Source organism: Barbus barbus (genome assembly GCF_936440315.1).
Source record: "Barbus barbus genome assembly, chromosome: 20".
In the NCBI taxonomy this organism is placed as follows: Eukaryota; Metazoa; Chordata; class Actinopteri; order Cypriniformes; family Cyprinidae; genus Barbus; species Barbus barbus.
The window spans coordinates 25676325-25699329 of record NC_136748.1 but is presented as its reverse complement, the minus strand read 5'-3'; the positions used below and the strand labels follow the sequence as shown (position 1 = coordinate 25699329).

The window sequence follows — 23005 nt, the reverse complement described above, 5'->3', positions numbered from 1 at the left end:
CCTCAGTTATATTTGGATGTTTAACAGTGCTTTAAAGATGCAGATATTGAAGTATCGAGAACATCAACAAGGCCAGACATTGTTAGACAACTGTGTGAGCAACTACAGCCAACAAAGATGTCCAAATATAACCAATGGGTTTTGGTATCCTCCAAAATGAAAAACAGTCAGCGAGAGACTTTTTGGTGCAACATATTGTTAAAATTTGTTTGAGAAGATTTGCAGCACATTGGCTTACCATTCCCTCCGCTCTGTCCATGACCGGTATTAGTTCCAGTTTGTCCTGGTTGTGGTCTAGGCCAAGGTCTGCTTGTTGAGATCTGAGTATCAGATCCCCCGTTTGGTCCATCATTACAGTCTTCTCCACTGTATCCATGGCAACACTTCCACTCCATTTCTGTTACCATTTTGTAAGCCACCTTGTATCTGGGCTTCATATAGGTCCTGTACCTATAAAACACACGAAAACCATTTGAGATAAAGCTTGAAATTTCCTAGTTTGGACACTGTTGCAATAAATCTTGCCGATCTTGCCAAGTATTTTCTAACTTGCAATGTTTATTTTAAATTGTGAAATACATGGGACTGAGAAACAAACAAACAATACAATACAAATTATATGCTGATACAAACTACAAAAAATACAATCACTCAATACAATCTAAAACAACAAAAGCTATCCAGGCCTGGTACATGCATTACCTTACAATTCACCATTCTGTATATTGTCTAATATATTCCACATTAAACAGCCTCTCACTTTAATCAAACTGATCCCTTCTGGGAACAATGTTGTGTTGCAACACTCTCTAATCAACAAATTAGTTTCTGCTCATCGCTGTCAGAGCGAGACCCACACATGCCGACATACACTTCAAAAAACAAAGGCTGGATTGCTGAACTGAGTTTTTGGTCTAAGAATGGAGAAAGACATACCATTAACGTTTCAAAATTAATTCTCAGCACATTCATATGACTTTTGCTAGTTGCCTCACAGACATATGCTGGCCAGCTGTATAAACTCTTGTTTAATGAAAGGATGGATTATGGTAGAAACAGTCCTTAGATATGGCATTCAATCGGATCTTTTATTATGTTTTATCATCCAGAAACCATAAATCTACCTGCTGAAGTTTAATACTTATGGTTAAGGGTTTTGAAAAACATTTTTAAGAGAGAACTGTGGTATAAGACCATCTCATCAGAGCCATTTTATTTATGTTGTAATTCTGACCAGTAGTCTAGGTCTCAAGTTCACGGTATCATTCAAATAAACAAATACATATAATAAAACATCACGGTTAGCCTTGAACCTGTACATCAGCACCATTAAAAGGTGGAATAGGAAAATTTCAGCATTTATTGTTTTTCCCAGGACTTCTGGTTACAGCTCTTAAGCCACCAAATTCTTGTCTTCACGCTCTGTTTGTTCCATGACCCCCGTGAGAAGAAAAAGAGGGGGGAAAAGGGGTCACCATACTCTACTGGGTGAGTGTAAAAATAAGTGGTGGTATTTTAGTAGGTTTTAAGCCTGATTCCTGTGGCGCGCTGGTTGTAGAGCTTGGAATGGCGTGCCACCTCATTCCATACATGGTGTGTGTGTGTGTGTGCTGAATCTAAAGGAGTTGGATTAAGCTTTTCCAGCTGGAGTTCAATACGTTTCCAGCAACTGGAAACCACCTCACAATTGCACACACTTACTAATCCTGGCATCCTCAAACTACATTCTGTTTATCTCCATTTGTTGATATTAGGTTTACTTTGTAAACACAATCTTTTTAGTATGTCTTAGACTTTAATGACTCATAATTCCAGTAAAATGTGATGTGGTATATATTCTAGTGTCTATGAATGTTATGATGATATGTTAGCTTTCAACATCTGTTTCCTGGCTAAAGTTAGTTGATGTAGTACATAATGGTTCCACTTATTTAGAGTGCACTAAATAAAGGCCAGAAAAGCAGACTTGCTTTTAGCTCAAATGCTCTGACTGATTTGAAGTCTGATAGGTGCATGTTTATATTAACAAACAGATACATAATATGGATGTAGGTGACATGGTAAAGTAATATACAACAAGCATTAAGCTAAATAACATACAGCAAATGGTACACAACTTTGGGGCCTATTTCATGCCACAAGCAAAAACAGACTGTTTATTGTGCTGCCTATGTTAGCAAGTTACATCATTCATCATTCAGTTTGTGTAAACATTACGGTTGGGTTGCACCAGTCGTTCGTAATCGTACGTTCTTAAATTGGAACATGAAGTCCACATTAGAGACTTGGTGACTACTAAGATAGTGTTTGTAAGCTCTGTACTTAATTTGGTTGCACCATTTGTTCTGTAGGCAGATTGTAGCTAGTAGGCGCTGTAAAATAATGCTTAGTCTTATAATATGACGTTTACCTTCAGCGATCCAGTAGCAGCCTTCAAATTTGCAGAAGTGCTCTAAATTTCAGTTTATCCTGGTATGGTTAATTTTGCTTTCTGTAACTTACGGTTTACACTGAAATACTTATAAGTATTTTACATAACATTTAGAAACTGTATTTGAAATTAATAAGGAGAAAAAAAATAAACAAATACTGGCACAAATGTTGTAATTTAGTGTCCCTCCATGTTGCAACTTTGCAAGACAGCTGATGCAACTGACCCATAGAGATAACAATTTTGTTACTATTATGCTTTGACCTATGTTAGCTGGCTTCTAAGTAGCCCAGGCTGGTTATTAGCTGGTCGTAGGCACCTGTTACAGAGCAATACTGCTTTAGGTAGCTGGTTTGTTGCTGGACCAAAATGGTGTACCTGCTTGAACCATTGAATATAATTTTGGAACAGCTACCATGGTCCAAAACAGCTATAGCTTTTTATGAAGCAACATAAAATGGAGCAGATTACTCATTGTTTGGAAAAAGACATCTGTTGGGCTTGATGGTCTGACAGGCACACACACAACACTTTTTATTTAGTAAATTTACTGTATACCGAATTAACTGATAATCATTGTATAAAAACAACAGTCCAATATGGAGAAAAGGGAAACACTTACACTACAACGCGGGTGCACTGAATGCCCCAGGAACATGGCTGATAGTCTGGCTTCACGTAAGTCTCCACTCCATCTTCCACCACACAGCTCACAGTCTTGGTCACCACATACGCACACCAGTTTCTGTAAAAAGAAATTAACATATAGTTAGCATACTTGGATGGTCGGTCAATGATAATTGAATTTAGCATGGCAATTGGATGGTAGATTTTATAACAATTCACCATAAACCAGTCTGCCCTGTTGAAAAGTCCAATGTTACCACAATTTGTTTTACAGTTTACAGCTTACAATTACAATACAAAATGGGTTTCATACCAAATTAGCACTCATTTTGACCTTGAATGAACTTTATACAATGAAATACGAAAAATTACACCACTGAGACACACAGCTGTTCAGTTTTAAAAACATGAACTAATGGAGCCCTCCAAAGGTAGTAGCAAATTTAGAGCGCTTATTCCCCTTATGTGTCTTCTTATTTACAGTGATTCCCCATCAGTCTGAGAAGTCCTCATGTCTCCTGGCCTCATAAATTAGCAGAAATCTGGAATTAGTCTCTCGATTCTCTTAGCGAGCCCTGTCTCTCACACCAACATCAACCAACTCTGGAATCAGGCCGCTATGATCTCTCTGCTGCATGCACTGGGAATTCAAACATCTGCTGGGTCTCATGCTGACTACAGTGAGAGTGAGTTGGATGCATCACTTATCTCATCTTAGTTTTCGTCCCTGTTTTGTTTCAGTCTACTAGTAAGAGCAACAAACTACGTGATTGTCAGCTGTGTACTGTATAATGCAGATGCGTTTTTTCTTCCCTTCTGCAGTTGTTCGCTCATGAATTAAGCTTAAGTTACACCTCACACTGTTGCAATAAAGATTGCCATCAATGCACATTTAACTCATGCTGTGTTTCTTCAGAATAAACCCACAGATTTCTTCTCAAAGTCCTCCTAAACATGTGATCTCCAATGCATCTGAATCGTTAAACCAGACAAACACGTGTGCAGCTGCCAAAAAGACAATGAATATCATTGATTCTCATTAGGATTAAACTCAGTATAAATTCCAACAAATGTGGCCCCATGCAAAAGTTTTGGTTTCTCGGCTTATCAGAAATGACGATCAAAGATTTTTGAGATGACATCAACCATTTTAATAGACAATATTATTGCCCTCCATTAATGCTTTTTTGGTGTTTTTTCCTACTGCTTTCGCTCCAAATCAGCCATGACTGCAACAAGTAACAAGCAACAGAACATTTTTTCCATCTCTTCGTTTCTACTTCAGAGGCGTCTCCCACTGTGAAATCTCATTAGTCAAAAATCCCGCCTTCATGACTGTAAGGCAAGTTTATTTAAATAGCACATTACATACAGAGTGGTAATTCAAATATATATTTTTAATATAATATATATTTGTAATATATACAAATATATTTTTGTATATATTAAATATAAGTATATATTTTATATATTTATTATTATTATATATATTAAGTATATATTTGTATATATACTCACTATATATTAAAAATATAGTGAGTATATTATAAATAATATTATTTGTCATTTATAAATAATAATAATGACATAATATTAATATTATATATATAAATTAATTTATTGATTATATAATAGTGAGATATATGAAAATAAATAAAAGGAAAAATATATGAACATTAATAAGTTTGTTAAATTATTCTTTAAATAAATAAAAAATAATAATGCATTAAAAAATATATTCAACAACACATCTTGTCTTATAAATTCAAAATGATAAATTCTAAAAATAAAGAGCTCTCATTCACTGATTACAGCTGTACATCTTGATATTCTTCAGAGCATTACAATTTGGTATGCATATTACCCTACTTGTTTTTTACTCTAAAAGGTCACTGCCAAGAAGTAACCAACAGATGACCCATTCCTTTTGCAAATGCATTAGGTAATAGAAGGAAGCTAGCCAACAAATGGCTTGTCATGGAAAAACCACTTAATTCTCCCACAACATCTTCCATGTGTACGCTCTTTACCACTAACACCTGACTCCTGCTTTGATTGTACATGGTTCATCAGTGACCTACGGTGGATTTCCTGCCTCCACAGCTGCTCGGGATGCTCACACATATTGCCAGCACAATTTCATGTTTTGGTCTTCAATATTAAACACAGATGGTGCTAGATCAGAGTATTGACATCATGATATAATCCGTGCTGGCTAAATGAAAGGATGTTTAAAATTAATTACAAAAGAAAATGCAGTGTTTTGACCAACAAGTACAAATCCGAATCACCTTTCAAAGAACTAAATGAGAGTTTTGTAGCTTTTAATCCATATCTGATAGCTCATCTATATGCTAGTGTGCTCCTAAACATTGACAAAATTAACTTTTAGTAGGAAAAACAGATCATAAATACTCATGACGAATATTAAACTGACCTATTTTTATCCAATCAAATCCTCCGTAGAATGAGAAAGTCCCTCCTCCTAAAATATCACCTGTAAATGTCTTGGAAGTAGCTAATCCTAAAAGCCGGCTATTTTTAACAAAATGGCATGATTCCTTCAATATTTCCCAGCCAAAATTACTATTTCAATTATACATGCATTATATTATACATTAAACATTCTCACCAAATGATTTCCCATTGTCTTTTATTCCAGCTAATAACTTCCACAGCTATGTCCAGTAAAATCTGCTTCCATCCATAATCGTACCGCAACAAGGTTTTGATTTCAGTGACCTGTATCTCATTTACGGTGTTAAGCGGTGGGCAATCCATTACTCAATACGTAGCCCACATAACAATACCGCATGTAATGTTAGCTGTTTATGCAAGCAGCTTTCTAGGTTTAAAGATTTTGCAAAGTTGTCAGGCTGCTCCTGCCCACCAGTATTTGTTTTTCAACTGTTGATTGGAGTGAACCAGACCACATTATTTTCAGGCCGCTACAGCCAGCCGTGAATGATCCACATTCTTAGCGGATTTGTCATGCAGAATTTTCATTTCAGGCTCGCTTTCATCAAACACTCATGCAGCTCATGACTTTACAGAGACTCTCAACATGTCTCAGCTCCAAAAAGAATGGAAAATATGAGAGAAGACAGGAAAAGCGGACAAAATAAAGTGCATTTGGCAGATTTACACATATCCCGGTGTGTGTAGCCTCTCTTTGAACCAATGAGAGCTGATTCTAATATACAAAAAGTAATATTTATCTCTGTGATGAGGATGTTTTCATGTTTTTCCATTACATCATTTCTGTTTTCCAAAAATAAGTGACTGCAATAAATGGGTTTACTAAGAGTGAAATGAAAATTTAGTCATGCAGAAACGTCATGGCTTAAAAAATCATCTGCATAATAAGATTAAAAACATGACAAAATAAATGAAATATGCTAAAACAGAGGCACATCTCAGAGTAAGAAAGTAATGTTACCATGTGCACCTTCTTATATCCAAAAACTCACTGCAGCAGTAAAAACACTCAAAAGTGTTGAAATATAAGACTTAGTCTTGAAGAAGATAAAGCTAAATAATGGACCCACTCTGCAGTTTAAAGCATCTTTCTGAGATGTTAGAATGTGTGCACGTTATGATAAACGTTAGATATGTTATTCAAATTGGTTACTGTGACGTTTGCGTAAAAAAAGAAGGACAACATAAAGTTTTAAATGAATAAATTTGCATCACATGATCATGAATGGCAAAATGACTCCCTTAAGTACCAATAATCTGTAATCTTACACTGTTTTCTGTTAAGTTTTTTTGAGTATTGCAGAAACACTGTAGCTCAAACAGTACGGCATGGTGCTAGCAAAATCAAGGTCATGGGTTTGATTCTCAAGGAATACATGAACTGGTAAAATGTATACAGTACCTTACATGCAATGTATGTCACTTTGAATCTTTTAAACTTTTTATCTGTCAAATGCAAGTCAATGCAAAAGACCTTATAAATATCACTATCTTCAGAGCCGTTCAAGGGTGTATATATGACATTTGGAAGTCACTGTCTCTCTGTTTCTGTCCCTACCTCTCTCTCACACACACACACACACACACACACATACACATTATTCTCTAATTATCTGTCAGAAAAGTGACCTAATCCAATGTAGGGTATCTGGTGTACAGATACAGTCATCTCTTTGTTCCTCAGCACTGCTGAAAACAGTCTTTAACAGGCTGTAATTGCTTCTCCCAGGACAGAAATTATATCAGCTGAATGTAGCATTATGGAGAAACGTTCAATCAAAGAATATCAGCCTTCCTACACACAATCGTTGAACCTCCCAAGAGATTCACTATATGGACATAAAAATTTGTCCAACTGCACATTTGCCACGTTCAACCATGTCCTATGGCACTCATGTGTTGATAAATGTGTCTGAAATTATTGAGTACATGAATATAAACATGTGTAACAGGCTCTATGATATCACTTCCTGGACCTTCTCCAGTAAACCTAAAACAATAGAGCAGAATGGACTGCAGAAATGGTCAAATATCTAGAGAGCCATTTAATTAGGAAGAAACTAATTTAACTCATTTAAAATATACCATTTAATTAGGAAGAAACTAATTTAACTCATTTAAAATATATTTAACTATAACAAAACCTAGCTACAGTATCCCCATATGCTAATAATTATATGGATCTTACATTAGGCACACTGATAGATATCTTCTTCATGATAGTAAAAGTTTGATAGATGTCGTTGAAGTTTGTTCATAAATCATGATATTCAATCTGTTAAACTGCCTGTGACAAAGGTCACTGATATCTACCAAGGCTGATCAAATTTATTTTCAAGTATTTGATTAAAAATACAGTAAAACAAATATGTATACAAATAAAAAGTGTTTTCTTTATGTTTTTAAAAATGTAATTTATTCCCGTGATGTCTTCAGTGTCACATGATCCTTCAGAAATCATTTATAATATGCTGATTTGCTGCTCAAGAAACATTTCTTTTGATTATTAATGTTGAAAACAGTTGTGCTGCTTAATATTTTGTGGAAACCGTGCTATATATTTTTTCAGGATTCTTTGATGAATAGAAGCTTCAAAAGAACAGCATTTATTTGAAATAGAAAAAAAATACTTGCTGACCCCAATCTATTAAATGGTATTACAAACTAATATGCAATAACTTTCCAAACTCTGAATGAGTGCTGCTGTATATTATCACCTTCAGTTTTGGAAACTCTTATATACTCATGTCACCCCAGATATTCCTCAATTCAGGGTCTTAACGGTTCTTATGTGAACTGTAATACTGCAGCTAGTGCCAAGACGATGTCCCCCACCCATTTAGAAACCATGAGGCCTCTTCTCCCACCCGGTCTCCTGATTATTACTGATATGTTTACATGAGTCATAGAGAAAAACGTCAATGATTACCACATATAAAGGCTACTAACAGAGAATGGACGGTTCTTATTCTTATGGTGTGAGAGATGCAATATAGGTAACATCATGCAAAACTAGCTGCCTCATGTTTTCAGGAATGACTTCAGCTTCTGATTGTCCTCACATGCTTGGAATCTCTCCACCAAACCACCTTTTGGCTTCATGACAAAGTCACAACAACTACAGCCTCTAGTAACAGTCTAAAATAGGACTTTTTCAACTAACTTACTGTATGTGCTATATGTCATGTCTTCTTCACCACTTACAGGCTTTGTGTGAGAATCAGACCTCACAGAAGCAGTTTTTCCAACCCAGGCCTCTACTGTACCTAAATTTTTTTGCAAAATTCCAAAAACATACCTATACATGCATTTCGCTGCAGTTTCCAGCTGAAATTACCACTAGTGGCAGTAAAACACTAAGAACTTCTATTCATTTTCACACAAATTATGATTGCAGTTATTTTTACCACAGTGCATGATTTGTAAACTAATACATTTTGTCATTTGCATCACATAATTAGCTCCATATCATGAAAAATGTCAATATTTTTTGTCACTCATTTCAGAAAGTGAAACCCATATATTATATAGATTCATTACACATAGAGTGAAATATTTCAGCCTTTATTTCTTGAAAATTTGATGATTATGGCTTGCAGATAATGAAAACCCAAAATTCAGTGTCTCAAAAAATTAGAATATTACATAAAATCAATAAAAAAAAGGATATTTTAAACAGAAATGTGAGGCGTCTGAAAAGTATGTTCATTTCAATGCATTCAATACTTGGTTGTGTCATGATATGTGAATAATTCATGTTGATTGTGATGCAGTTCATGTGGAAGCCTGAGGGTGGCGTAATAAAGAGGAGAAGTCTTTTGATGAAGAACCAGATAAGATGTCTGTCGTATATACCCCATAAACACATATCAAAACATGGTGTCAGAAGTGGGATGGCTGAGAGAGGAGTACAAACTGTTAAACATTTGCTCAAAAAGGCTAAGGCGGACGGAAAGGATCCATATTTGTCTTTAGTGAACCTTAGGAATACACCACTGGAAGACATTGGAGCGTCACCAGCCCAGTTGTTGATGGGGAGACGAGTGAAAACGAGACTTCCAACAAAATCACAAATGTTGAAACCCTGTTTGGTCTCTGAACCAGTGCAGCAGTTGTTTGAAAAAAGACAACAGAAACAGAAAGAATACTTTGATCAAGGAACAAGGATGCTTCGGAAACTACAGATTGGCGACAATGTCAGAATATGGCAAGAGGGCGTATGGAATCCAGCTCAAGTAACTGAACTATCTGAACAACCTAGATCCTAGGTGGTACAGACGCCTGATGGCAAGAAGTACAGAAGGAACAGAAAGTTTCTAATGCAGACAAAGAAGGAAAATAGGACGGAAATAATCCAAATGTGACACAGCAGAATGTGTGTGAAGACGAATGTGAACCATGTGAAGTGGACATTCAGAATGGAACACAACAAGGAAATGCTAGTCCTACAAAGCTTCCAAGTTTCCCAACCAAAACAGCAAGTGGAAGGATTGTTACTAAACCAAGAAGGCTTGTTGAAGAGTAGATGTGAACTTCCTGATGTTTGTTTAGGAGTGATAGTTAAAGGGACAGTTGGAAAAAAAAAAATGATAACAGTTATTTTTTGAAAAAAAAAAGTAAAACATGTTTATATGCAAGAAAAGTGTTAAGTGATGCTAAGCAGAATATTTTTGTTTTAGTTGTTGTCTTTTGCAGGTTATGGACTTTCTAGTGGAAAGTGTTAAAAAAAAAAAAAAAGGGGATGTCATGATATGAATAATTCATGTTGATTGTGATGCAGTTCATGTGGAAGCCTGAGGGTGGCGTAATAAAGAGGAGAAGTGTTTTGATGAAGAACCAGATAAGATGTCTGTAGTATATACCCCATAAACACATATCAAAACAGGTTGGGCCTCCTTTTGCATGAATTACTGCATCATTACGGCGTGGCATGGAGGCAATCAGCCTGTGGCACTGCTCAGGACGGTATGGAAGCCCAGGTTGCTTTGATAGCAGCCTTCAGGTCATCTGCATTGTTGGGTCTGGTGTCTCTCATCTTCCTCTTGACAATACTCCATAGATTCTCTATGGGGTTCAGGTCAGGTGAGTTTGCTGGCCAATCAAGCACAGTAACACCATGGTCACTGAACCAGCTTTTGGTACCTTTGGCAGTGTGAGCAGGTGCCAAGTCCTGCTGGAAAATGAAATCAGCATCTCCATAAAGCTTGTCAGCAGAAGGAAGCATGAAGTGCTCTAAAATTTCCTGGTAGGTGGCTGTGTTGACTGTGGACTTCAGAAAACACAGTGAACCGGGGGATCACGTGATGCTTTCATGAGCCAAGTCGCATATTAGCTGAGCTCTGTATATATTACCATCTTTTACTGTTGTTCGTCTTCTTTTTTTACATTTGGGGTAGTTTTTTCGTTTGCTGTTGGTCTGGAGATATCACACAGTTGGAAACTCACTTATCTTTCACCATCATCCTCGCGAATTAAGAAGAAAGCAAAACCAGCAGCCGCGGTGGGCCGAGCCGACATTTAAGACAATATGGCGATCACTATAAAGCGATTTGAGGACATTTTGAAGGCTGAATTAGCAGCAATGCGCACCGAATTCGCCTCTCACATGACTACAATCCAGAATATATGCTCTAAAGTTGGCTTTTTAATCGGGGAACAGAGAGAGCAGAAAAAAGTGATCTGCGAATACACTGGCCATCTGGATGCCCTCGAGCAGCAAGTGACAGATTTACAAGACCGCAGCAGACGCAGTAATCTCCGCCTGCTGGGACTACCTGAAGGGGCCAAGAAGGATGACCTGATTGGCTTTCTGAAATGGTCTCTGCCGATTTGGATTCCATCACTTGCGTGCAAAGATATCGAGATCGAACACACGCATCGAATTTACGCCAGAGCTTCAATGAATCACTCCAAACCACGAGTGTTTCTCTTCAAACTGTTACGCTACAACGACAGGAATTTGATTCTAAATGAAGCAAGACGCCGCGGTCCTGTGAGAGCGGGTGACGGTGCGATGTTGAGCTTCTTCCAAGACTTCTCTCCCGCAACGCCAAAGAAGCGAGTTCCTTCAGTGCAATATGGAAGGAATTGAAAAAGGCAGTATCCAGCTACGTCATGAAGCACGGCGAGACCAAACTAATGCACTCACCGGACGAATCGCGTAAATTCCTGAGCTCCATTCCCGCTCCTCATTCTCCTGGGATGGACGTGGCATAAGGGTTTGATAATACAGGGTGACTCGAATTCTGATTTACTATTCTAAAACTTCATGTGTCAATCGTTACTGGCAGAGTTCTTCATGTAAGCAAGGAAACTTGTTATCACTAATGTACAGTATTCAGTGTACATGATACAATTATTTATGTTTGTTTCCTCGTTTTTAACCCCGCTTTATCACTCGTGTGAATTCGAAGTTATTCTGTTCTCTTATAATAGGGCTAATGGCCGTGTTCTAAAGAATGGTACTAGCGTTCATGTTACTGTCACTGATTAAGACAGGGGAGGGTGGCAGCCTGGGGTTTTCACCCCAGTCTGTAAAAGTTTTATGGGGTGGGCTTTCTTTATGTTAATGGTTTTTAAAGGCAGACTTGAGTTAATTCATTTGCACTTTCATTTGTTTAGGTCATTTTTTTTTTGTCTTAGTAATGACTGAAATTAATATAATAAGTTGTAATGTCAATGGGTTAAATGGCCCCCATAAACGTACAAGTTTTTTTTTACAACTACTGCAACGAAAAATTTAAACAACTAATGCAATAAAACTTTGCAAGATTGCTGTTCACCCATTTTGGATAAAACTTAACACACTTTTAGTGCCACTCCCTGGACATTACACGTTAAAAGTGTCGCAAAATGTACAAGAGGCAATTTAAAGCCATTTTGCAGAAATGTTGCCTCAGTCACATTTTTTCACCGACAATCTTCCCTTTCACTGTAGCTCTGTAATGTTTGTATTCAGATGGGAACACTTTTTTGTAAAAACTATTTATATTTCAGTTCAAAGCTATCATATGACTTCAGAAGACGTAATATAGCACATATAAACTACTTTTATAGTGTTTTGTTTTTGTCCTTTTTGGAGCTCAACAGACACTATGAATTGTCATTAGAGATTGGAACAACATGAGGGTGAGTAAATGATGACAATTTTTATTTGTGGGTGAACTACTACTTTAAGAAGGGACAGAAATGATAATTGAGGTTTTGAAGATTATACAACGTAATTATTCATCCATCAATATTGTGCCTCTTGAGATTGAATGCATAATGAAACACACTATCAAGTTACACAAATAAAGAAAGAGTGAATGTGCGACAGAGAGATGACCGAAAGCGAGAGAGATCGAGAATTCTTGGTGATGGAATTCTTTTGATATCGAACTCCGTAAAAACACACAATGACATAAAACTCCCTCTTGTTTTACTTAATAGCCTGGCAATTTTCACTTCCTGCACTCCAGCGCCGAACACAAAGGCTCAATCATTATGCGCTTCGCTTTTTCTTCGGTTCTTCCATCTTTGCTGTCTCTACCCACACATCTTCCCCTCTGAGTGACCCTTCATGCTGCCCGGGTAGTGCACTGCACACTGTGACCTTTGACCTCTGCAACAGGAAGTGGTCAGAGCAGCTGTGGCTGCACGGGCAGCCTGTTTTTACAGCCTTGCTTATTTGTCTCTCCCTGGGAGGGGACACATGCTCGTCTGACTATCCGAGAAGGCACCGCGCCGGAACGCATGTCCACTCCCAGTTCCACCCCAACTGTGTCCACACTAAAACACTGATACAAAGATACAGTATCAAAACTGACTGCATGAATTGCATCATGTTGTTGTTGCCAATGGTTTCCAGCTCCGTTTACAAACACCACCAAAATGCAATCATGCCGTATCATGTGGAAACAGCCCTCATTACGGCTGTTTTTGCAAACGGTGAGGCATTTCTTTCCAGCACAGCAATTTAAGATTATACTGCTGCCTGTACACAAACTCACTCATCTGTTAGCAAACACTCTGAACGCTTATGCAACATTAAAAACTAAAACAGTTTTTTTTATACTTTCTTGAAAGTGCAAATATTCATAATATTCACCTGAAAAAACATACTCTAATCATACTTGAGTTATACTCAAGGTAGAGCCTGAGTAGTTTTTGCGCTGGTGTTGAAAAGGTAACATTTACATTTATCTGACGCTTTTATCCAAAGCGACTTACAATTGCTATATATGTCAGAGGTCGCATGCCTCTGGAGCAACTAGGGGTTAAGTGTCTTGCTCAGGGACACATTGGTGTCTCACAGTGGATTCGAACCCGGGTCTCTCACACCAAAGGTATGTGTCTTATCCACTGTGCCATCACCACCCAATGGTGGTGATGCAATCAAATGTTGCAAGAGTTGCCATTCAAAACTAGCACCTAATACCTGATTAATTATCATTGAGAGCTTAATAATAATAATATTTAGTAGTAGTAGAAGTAGTTACGTTATTTTTAAATCTTTCTTATTTATCACTGTTAAAGCAATATATATAATGAGAGTTTTTACTATTTTGTGCTCATCAAGACTGCATTTATTTGATCAAAAATACAGTCAAAACTGTAATATTTTAAAATATTATTACATATGCTTTGTAATTTAATATTTTAAATATTATATTTAAATTATATTCTAAAATAGATTATACATTTTAAATATTTATTTGAATATTATGTTGCTTAATATTTTAGTGGAAACAAATTTTTTAACTGTCATTTTTTTTTCAGAGTTCAAAAGAATAGCATTTATTTGAAATATATATTTTGTAACATTATAACTGTCACTTTTGATGTCCTTTCTGAATAAAAGTATTGATTTTTTCAAAATGAAAAAAAACAACTAATCTTACTGACCCCAAACGTTAGAACAATAGCGTTCACATCAAAATAATAAAGTAAAATCAAATAAAAGCCATGTATTACGATAAATGTTAAATATACCGTCCTGTAAGGACACATTATCTGGAAATGCACCTTGAAATGACTTAGCTGTCTCTGCATATTAAGCTGGGATAAAATAATGCATGAGAAATTACAAAAAAAAAACTTCAGCTTTAAGAAACAGCTGTAATAGCCATAATCATGTGCAATAAGAGGGAAAGGAAAAGTCAAGCTTTATTTGATCTGGAGTACACAAAGAAGACTGATGTCTACAAGTTCCCTTTGCGACTCAAATCTTGCAGAATGTATTAAATATCTGAAGCTAAATGCTTTTTTTATGACCTCCTTAAAGCAGAGGTAGGAAAAGTCACACACTGTGCCAGAATAAGCAACGAAACTTCAGCCTCCACAACATCCAACACCACCACTAACAGATGTCCTATTAACCCCACTCTTATCTGCTCAATATTTAGATATTCTTGGTGTTCACATCCAATTTTATTTCTCATACTGATTTCCAGATAAGCCGCACTGTTGTGATTACCCTTATAAGTAGTGCACCAGTAAATGTCAGGTCACTCTTTTACCGAACGAGCCACATATTTGATTCTGGAAGGGCAAGCTCGTGGGAAACATGTTTCCCTGTGGTTATACTGTAACTCGCTCCCGTTACAGGAAAGCGGTTTCTGCAGGGGTTTGACCGCAGCGGCCCATCTGTAGCGTCTCAGCTTGGAACTCCACTAAAGCAAAAGGAGAAGGAACATGCCTTATGAGCAGACGTGCCACAGATGTGGCTTACACAAGCCAGGAGAGAAGCCTCGTCTAAAGACATTTAGACATTCATGCCCTTTTTGGATTTAATCTGTGGGCACTGAAACCTTTGAGATATGTTCACTTTTCAGGGTTAGCTAGGCTGACTTCAACACTGACACACATCACATTTAAGCTCCATCTGTAGTCAAAGTTTTCAAACAGCAGGTTTGACCTCTCATTCTTCCTTGTCATAATTGACTCTGCAGTCAGATGTTCACATATAAATGAATTCCACTGAGGATATGAATGGATTTAACATTCATCTTCACATGATCACCATAAAAACAATTATCTTTCTCAGAAATTACATGATATCAGATAAATCCAATTTGCTAGTGGAATTTAGTACTCAATAGTGAAATTATAATGACCCGTTTTGGTTAATTATTTGAAAAAAACAAAACACCTACACTGAAAATCACTTCTTGAGTTTTTAATTAGTTTTTTTTTCACTTGTACAGTCCTTAAAACAAAGTAAGATTTTTTTGTGTGCTTTTGAAATAAAACTCTTTTGCGCAAACAAGGCTGCATTTATTTGATCAAAAATACAGAACTATTGAGAAATATATATATACTTTTATAACACTATTATTACACAAAATAATGTTTTTTTTTTCATATAATTTAAAATATCCTTTATTCCTGTGATGGCAACAGTGTCACATTATCCTTAAAAAAATTATTCATGTGTTGCTTAACTGACTTTTCATAACACCCTAATATCATGAAGCCATTTTTTCCTAAAAAAAAATTTATAAATCTATTTTATCTGATAAATATTGCTATCCTATTACAATAGACTGTGTGCCTGATATTTCTTCTGTTAAGCTGCTGTAATCACAATTGCAGCTATAAACCGTAAAATAATGCACAAGTATTGCTTCATCATTCGAGCTAACAGGGAACATTCGCAGAACACTGGATAACGTTATGGCAAGGTCTTCCAGTAACATTAGTAGAATTTTAATTCTAAGTTGGATATTAACCTAATTTTTTTTATTAAACTAATGTTTTTTCAAAACATTCCCATAATGTTTGCAAAATGATAAAATGCTACATTGCCTTAATGTGTTCTGCAATGTTGGGATAAAAAAAAAAAACGGCTGTTGAGATAATATTCAGAAGTAATATTTTCATAACTTTATGGGAACGTTAGCAGCACATTCTTTGAACATATTTTAGTTAGCTGGGACATAGTAGTCAAAAGAAATTAATAAAGAGAACTGAACTGGAATCATTGCTTTAAACCGAAGCACTCAAAGGATATGATACAATCCCATTCAAACTTGTCGTCCAGAAGCAATCATTCATAAAATACATTTTGGCATGTCTAAACATCCATTAACATTCACTAACTGCTTCCCTTGTCAAACACAAACTTGTTCACAGGAAGCACTTTGCATATCAGAGGTGTTTTTTTCCCCTCTAGAATGAAGAGGCCGCTGTTTGAGCGAGGGCTTCCTGTCTGCGTGTGGTGGTGTGGGGTGGTCTGGATGGGTCCGAGACTGACAGGCAGCGCCACAGGCAGCTCTTGGCTTCACAACTACTGCCACATCTTCAAAAAGCCCAGGTCAAGGGCCAGGAACTTTCCATTCACAGAGGGCTTTGCTTAAGCCCTCTTGACATACCAGGACAAGAGGCAAAAAGAAACAGCTACTAAATACTAAGGACGAAACTGCAACAAATAAGACCTGACAGACTAAAAAGGGACAAATGGACACTTTAGCAAGGATCCATGAATGAGCGTTACAGACAACAAAGAGGTACTGAATGGGTTTGAATTTTGACTAAGAACAATGAACCCAATAAGTGATAACGGATATACTGTATCATCCCATTGTAATTTTTAGATTTGTTTTTTCCTTAATTAATTAATTAAAAAATAATTTTCTCCTTTTGTCTTGTATTGTCTTGTCTTGCGTAACAATTTGTGTAGGATTTGTGTTTTGTATTTCTTTGTTTATATTACAGTTCAAAAGCAAAAAAAAAAAAAGAACAGTCAACCCATTCTAAGGCAGTTGCGTTACAAGAAAAGTGGATGGGTGGCAAAGATTAGATCTCATAAATGAAGCCCAAATGTTAATTTAAACTCATAAAAAGACTAATAAACAATCTTTCATTTACAGCCCCCTTTAGTCTGTTATATTGCAAAAATAGATCAAACGAAAACCACTTTTCTGTTAAGCAGTTACGAGAGCTCTTCTGCCAGTATCTTATCAGGCCTTTGGGCATAGTGATACTAACAGAGCTTTGAACAGAGGTGTTCTGCCTGGGAAACAAACTGATAACTGCAAACCTCAACCACAGTATCATCTTTAGATGGGACGCCCACAAACCGTCTGATGTAGATCGCATGGTCAAATATCAGCAGTACTAATTGCAATCTAAATGGCTGGCTTCTTGCAACTTCTATAAGCGGGTGTGCAGTTTTTATTTTTTTTGGTGAATCTTATGAAATAAATAAAATAATAAAATAAAATAAAATAAAATAAAAAAGACAAACTACAATAGACTTAATCTTCTTTATGCAATTTTCCCCTTTTCTTCCCTGTTGACTTTTTTAATTATGACATTTTCATTACAATAAAATAGGTCAAATAAAACTACAATTGACTTTTTTTTTTAATTATGACATTTATAGTTAAGCATATTCCCTCCCCTAAATTCTAATTAATGCAATATACCGCTAAAATAAAATAAAATAAAACAACTACAATAGACTTAATTTTACCTTTTTACTTTTTCTATTATATAGTATTTTCATTATAGCTACTTCCTTTCTCAAATTCCCATTAATGCAATGCAATAATACAATACAATATAATATAATATAACATAATACAAAAACTACAATAGATTACATTTTTCTTTATGCCCTTTTACCCTTTCCCTTTCACCTGTGAGATTCATAAATGCAGTATTAAAAGTTTGGTACTGTGAATGAACATACAGTTGATGTAGAAATGTATGAATGATGGCTGGTCCAATTTTACAGATATCTGAGGAGTTTTCTGCCAAGTTCTGTGGGTACAGATTGCGTGCGGGCCTGCTATTGAGGAATTACCATAGGACCTTACCCTCAGTAGAAGTAAACTATTCCTAATAAGTCACATATAATGGAGCCAATCCAAGACTATGCCATTTTTTATTATTCTGACACCATCCAGATTAATAGTCACACTCTGGAGAGCTGCATGCCAGCACTGTCTGTTTGTCTGTCAGGATAAATGTTTTTAAGAAATATATGAAAGATGGCAAACATGAACATAGGCGTCCAGTCTTCAGGGCATTCATCAAAGCTTGTCCAGCATAATTTCCTGAATAGCAGTGGACACAACATTCAGGCGTGGACTTTTGACTTCTAGTTTGGCAGAAAAGGGCTCAATTTTATGGCTGCATGTGCAAATCAGCAGAGTTCATTTCTAAAATGCTGTGACACCACAGCGCAACCCAAACCATTTCGATGTCTCTCCCTATGGTTATAAGACACACACAGACATTATTTATTACACAAGACATGATATATACATCTTAAAAAGATGGCTTATTCAATAATACTTTACTAAAAGAAAAAGTTCACCCAAGAATGAAACTTTGCCATCCAAGATGTAGATTAATTTGTTTCTTCTTCAGAACAGATTTGGAGAAATTTAGCATTACATCACTTGCACATGGGTGCCGTCAGAATGAGAGTCCAAACAGCTGATAAAAACATCACAATAATCCACAAGTAATCCACACGACTCCAGTCCATCAGTTACCATCTTGTGAAGTGAAAAGCTGCATGTTTCTACAAAACAAACCCATATTTTTTTTACCTTAAACAGTCGCTTAATCCATAATAACGCTTCCTCCAGTAAAAAAAGTCCATCCCCTGTTGCCTTCTCACATCAAAATGTACCAATATATTTGGTTAGGACTGATTTGGAATGTTTTCGCTTGTAAACAGTGCTTGATCTGTGCATTTTTCTCTTGAGATTCAGATGGGACTACTGGAGAAATAAACATTATGGATACAGGACTCGTATTTTAGATAGAAGCAATGACTGGAAGTAAAATATGTCTTAGTGATGGATTTATTCATAATGCAGCTTTTCACTTTACAAGATGTGCTGTGAAAAAATCATAAGATAATCTTAAGTATTGTTTTGTAGCAGACAGTGGTACATGAATCAGGGTTGATAAAACACTTCACTACATAAATTAATGATTGATAAAAATAACTACAAGCTCACCTAAAAACCTTAGTTGGAGTCAAGACCACACCCTCCAAGAACCGGACCAAAACTAGACCCCTCAAGGCTCAGATCCAGACCAAAACTTCAACAGAAGAGTTGAGCTAATCCATAGTTTTAATTAAATTTGCTGTACTAATTTATACTGGCATACCATATTTTTCCGAATATGAACCAGCATTTCTGTTTAATTTTCTTATGGCAATCACTAACTCCACATATTTTGCTAGGATTTCAAAGATGCTGTTTCCCCTTAAAGTGCTGGATTTTGTAGATAAACACACCGCAAAGAAATCATATTGGGAGATGTATTCCAACACACAAAAACCTGGCAGCGTTCCTTACCAAATGCCTACAATTTAGAGGAAAGAGGTGATTTAGGTGCTTGCATATTTGGCAGCTGCACATCCAGTTCTCGCAAAGTTCATCTTTCAGAATCTTTTAGCATAAAATTTCTGCTAAATTTGAGGCATACATTCCTTAATAGATTTGATTAGGGTTGCGGTTTTCCCTGGAAATGCACATTTGATGCAAGCAACACGAGTCAAAATCTATCAATTCCTTCATTTAGAAGACCAGAGGAGAGAAAGCCACAAGATGAGTTCTCCACATTAAAAGAAAAAGAACAACTTCTTCCCTTGATTTCAATCTCACACTTCTTCACCCTCCCTCCTGCTCTTTCACTTTCCATAAAACAAATACACAAGACGCAGAATACTTTTTACATCTGTTGTAACTCAAAGTTCAAACAGGCTGCTAATCCCCAGTAACTCGACTCAGATTTCTCAAGCAGGCAGTACATACTTCACTACATACTTCATACCGCTGGCACTGAGGGTTCTCACATCATAGACATCACCCTTCACTACCTCATGACTCTGACAGACTATATTTGAGAGCTATTCATGAGTCCAAACTTGTTTATATGGACTCAATTTGCTGTATATTAACAATTTCTATGACAAATCTTTATTTACTCATTGTTTTGATGGATTTCAGGACATAATTCATGACTCCAAACTCTGACCATTAGCATTGCGTGTCTGTCCACCCTTAAGAGAGCATTGCGTCAGAAGAAGGGGGAAGCCCCAGTCTGCACGTCAGAGCTGGGACAACCTCTCCCGTTCACACCCCAACAATCACAGTCAAAACAACAATGTCAGAGAGGGTGTGTGTGGCTAAGAGAGAGAGCACTGAACTGAAGAACCAACAGATTGACAGATAAAGAGGTAAAGGAAGGTGGTTTTAGTGTAATTACTACCAAGGCAGTGATACGTATAACCATGTTCTGAAAGGCTTTGGAAATCCCAGGGGTCCCACAAAACTACAACCTTGCATTCAGTAAGCAATAATTAGCTTTTCGGATGGACAGCAATGCACCTCCTGTCGTTTCACTGTCGGATAAAGGGAGGCTTTTGCTTTCATGTAGTCATCTGTGCCACACATTTAAAAGCACATTTGCTTTTTAAAGCCCCCCCAGGTTATGTTTCCCTCAATAAATGGATAACAGAAAAATGCATAACATCTGTAACTTCCCTGACGGGACATATAAAGTACTCTGTCTGTCTATTTGTCTGTCTGTCAACTGTTACTCCCTCTGTGTGATGCAGATGCAGAACAAAGTTTGATTTGTCTGAAAAAGTCACATCTAATTTAACTAAATTGGAACTAAACTTTTAGAGTATTTGATTGTCCAAATTCAAAACATCTATCTATCTATCTATCTATCTATCTATCTATCTATCTATCTATCTATCTATCTATCTATCTATCTATCTATCTATCTATCTATCTATCTATCATAAGTTAATAACAAGATACTTTCATGGTACTTTTATCATGATATATATGTGTACACACATACTATGCCAGATTTATATGATTTATTCATCTATCTATTCATCCATCGATCTCACTTTCTGTCGTCATATTAAGAATATTAGAGTGTGGACTGATTGGATGAAATGAAAGTGTCAGTACCTGTGTCTGCTCGCTGCTCTCGCCCCGTTTAAAGGCTGAGTCTGAGTTTGGGTCCCCGTGTACAGGTTATACCGCTGAGGATACGACGCGCTCCAGACATCTCCAGAGAAAATCAACACCAGCATCGATATCAAGAGAACTGCTGCATCCATCACAGCGCACGTCGTTCTGAAACGGTGTCTAACACTATATAACTGATGAATTCGCTGTAACGAGCCTTTATTCCACCAAAAACGGCCTTTTCGCGTCGTCTAGAGGAGCTTCTTTACACTCCCAGAAGTTCGTACTATCGATCCATTACGCGCGTCCTGAGCGCTGCTTCCAAAAGTGTCGGATAAATCTCTCAAATCTACGCGTAATGGCGCTTTCCCTCCTTTTGCGCTGATAAAACAATCTAAACTCCCTCTATCCTTCTTTTGAATGGTTTGTAATATTTGTCGGTACATCCAAACAAAGCAATCCAGAGGCTTCCTGAAATCTGGAGGAGTTTTCTTGGAAAGGAGATGCAGTGAGTTTGGAGTGAGGGGAGCCAGTGCGTTCTGACGCACTCCAACGTCCCCATCTCTCTCTCTCTCTCTCTCTCTCTCTCTCTCTCCTCCCCTCCCTACCCTCTAGAAACCCTCCCTCCAGTGCACCGATGACAGAATCACAACCATCTATGCTTAAAAACCAACAGGACCACGTGTGTGAATACTAGGGGTGATTATGAAATCTCAGTACATGCAATGGTGAGCAGCAGTGATTGAAACCATGTGGCCTCATGATAGCATGGCTGATGTCCCACATCTGATCTTTATTGTGGTTACTTTAGGTGAAGAGAGCAGCTTTTGTGCTTTTGAGAGCCCTCTTCACAGAGTTCGACTTCTTTGTGCAATTGTTCTTGTAATAATTCTAAATAATAATTAAAAAAAATAAAGTTTTAAGGTTCAGTTAGATTACACATGAAATCTACACATAAATTTACACATCGAATTTTAGAAGGAACGTAACTCACAGTAAATCTCTTAAAGTCTGCATGTCAAGAAGATGTCCAGGTCATATTTCACCCTAAATAAATAAATAAATAAATATATTTTCAATCAGTTATTGTTTTTAATTTGTTCACAGAAAGGAAACTCAAATGGCAGAAAGAAACATCCTATTTGTTTTCTTTATTTTATAAAACCACAATGTTTTGTTTTCATTGTGAGTGTATACACATAAAAGCAGACCTTTATACACAGTGATGCATTATTAAGACGATGATGATATAAAGTTGATTCTGCTGGTATAAGGAAACAGTTGAAGTGATCGCGTCACACACACACACACACACACACACACACAGACACACACACACTCGTTTCCACACACACACACACACACACACACACACACACACACAAAACACGCCTCTGTGTCACCGTTGGAATGTGACTGAAGTACAAAGCCTACAATTTACATAATAAATAATAGTTTAGCATTTAGACACGTTACATCGCAAGTATGGAAATATTATGGAATATTTGGATTTGTACCGAATGAGAGA

The 23005-nt window shown here is 36.8% G+C and overlaps 1 protein-coding gene across 1 annotated transcript in view; it reads right to left on the bottom strand.

Annotated features, from left to right (window-relative positions):
- Positions 1-22042, bottom strand: part of LOC306886408 (EMILIN-1-A-like) — a 28838-nt gene extending 6796 nt beyond the window's left edge. The window contains exons 1-3 of the mRNA XM_079443490.1: positions 21478-22042; positions 3054-3176; positions 239-450 (exon numbers count right to left, since the gene is read on the bottom strand). Coding sequence (XP_079299616.1) covers positions 239-450; positions 3054-3176; positions 21478-21629 — 487 coding nt within the window. The 5' untranslated portion in view covers positions 21630-22042. The remainder of the gene's footprint in view (positions 1-238; positions 451-3053; positions 3177-21477) is intronic.
- Between the last annotated feature and the right edge of the window lie 963 nt (positions 22043-23005).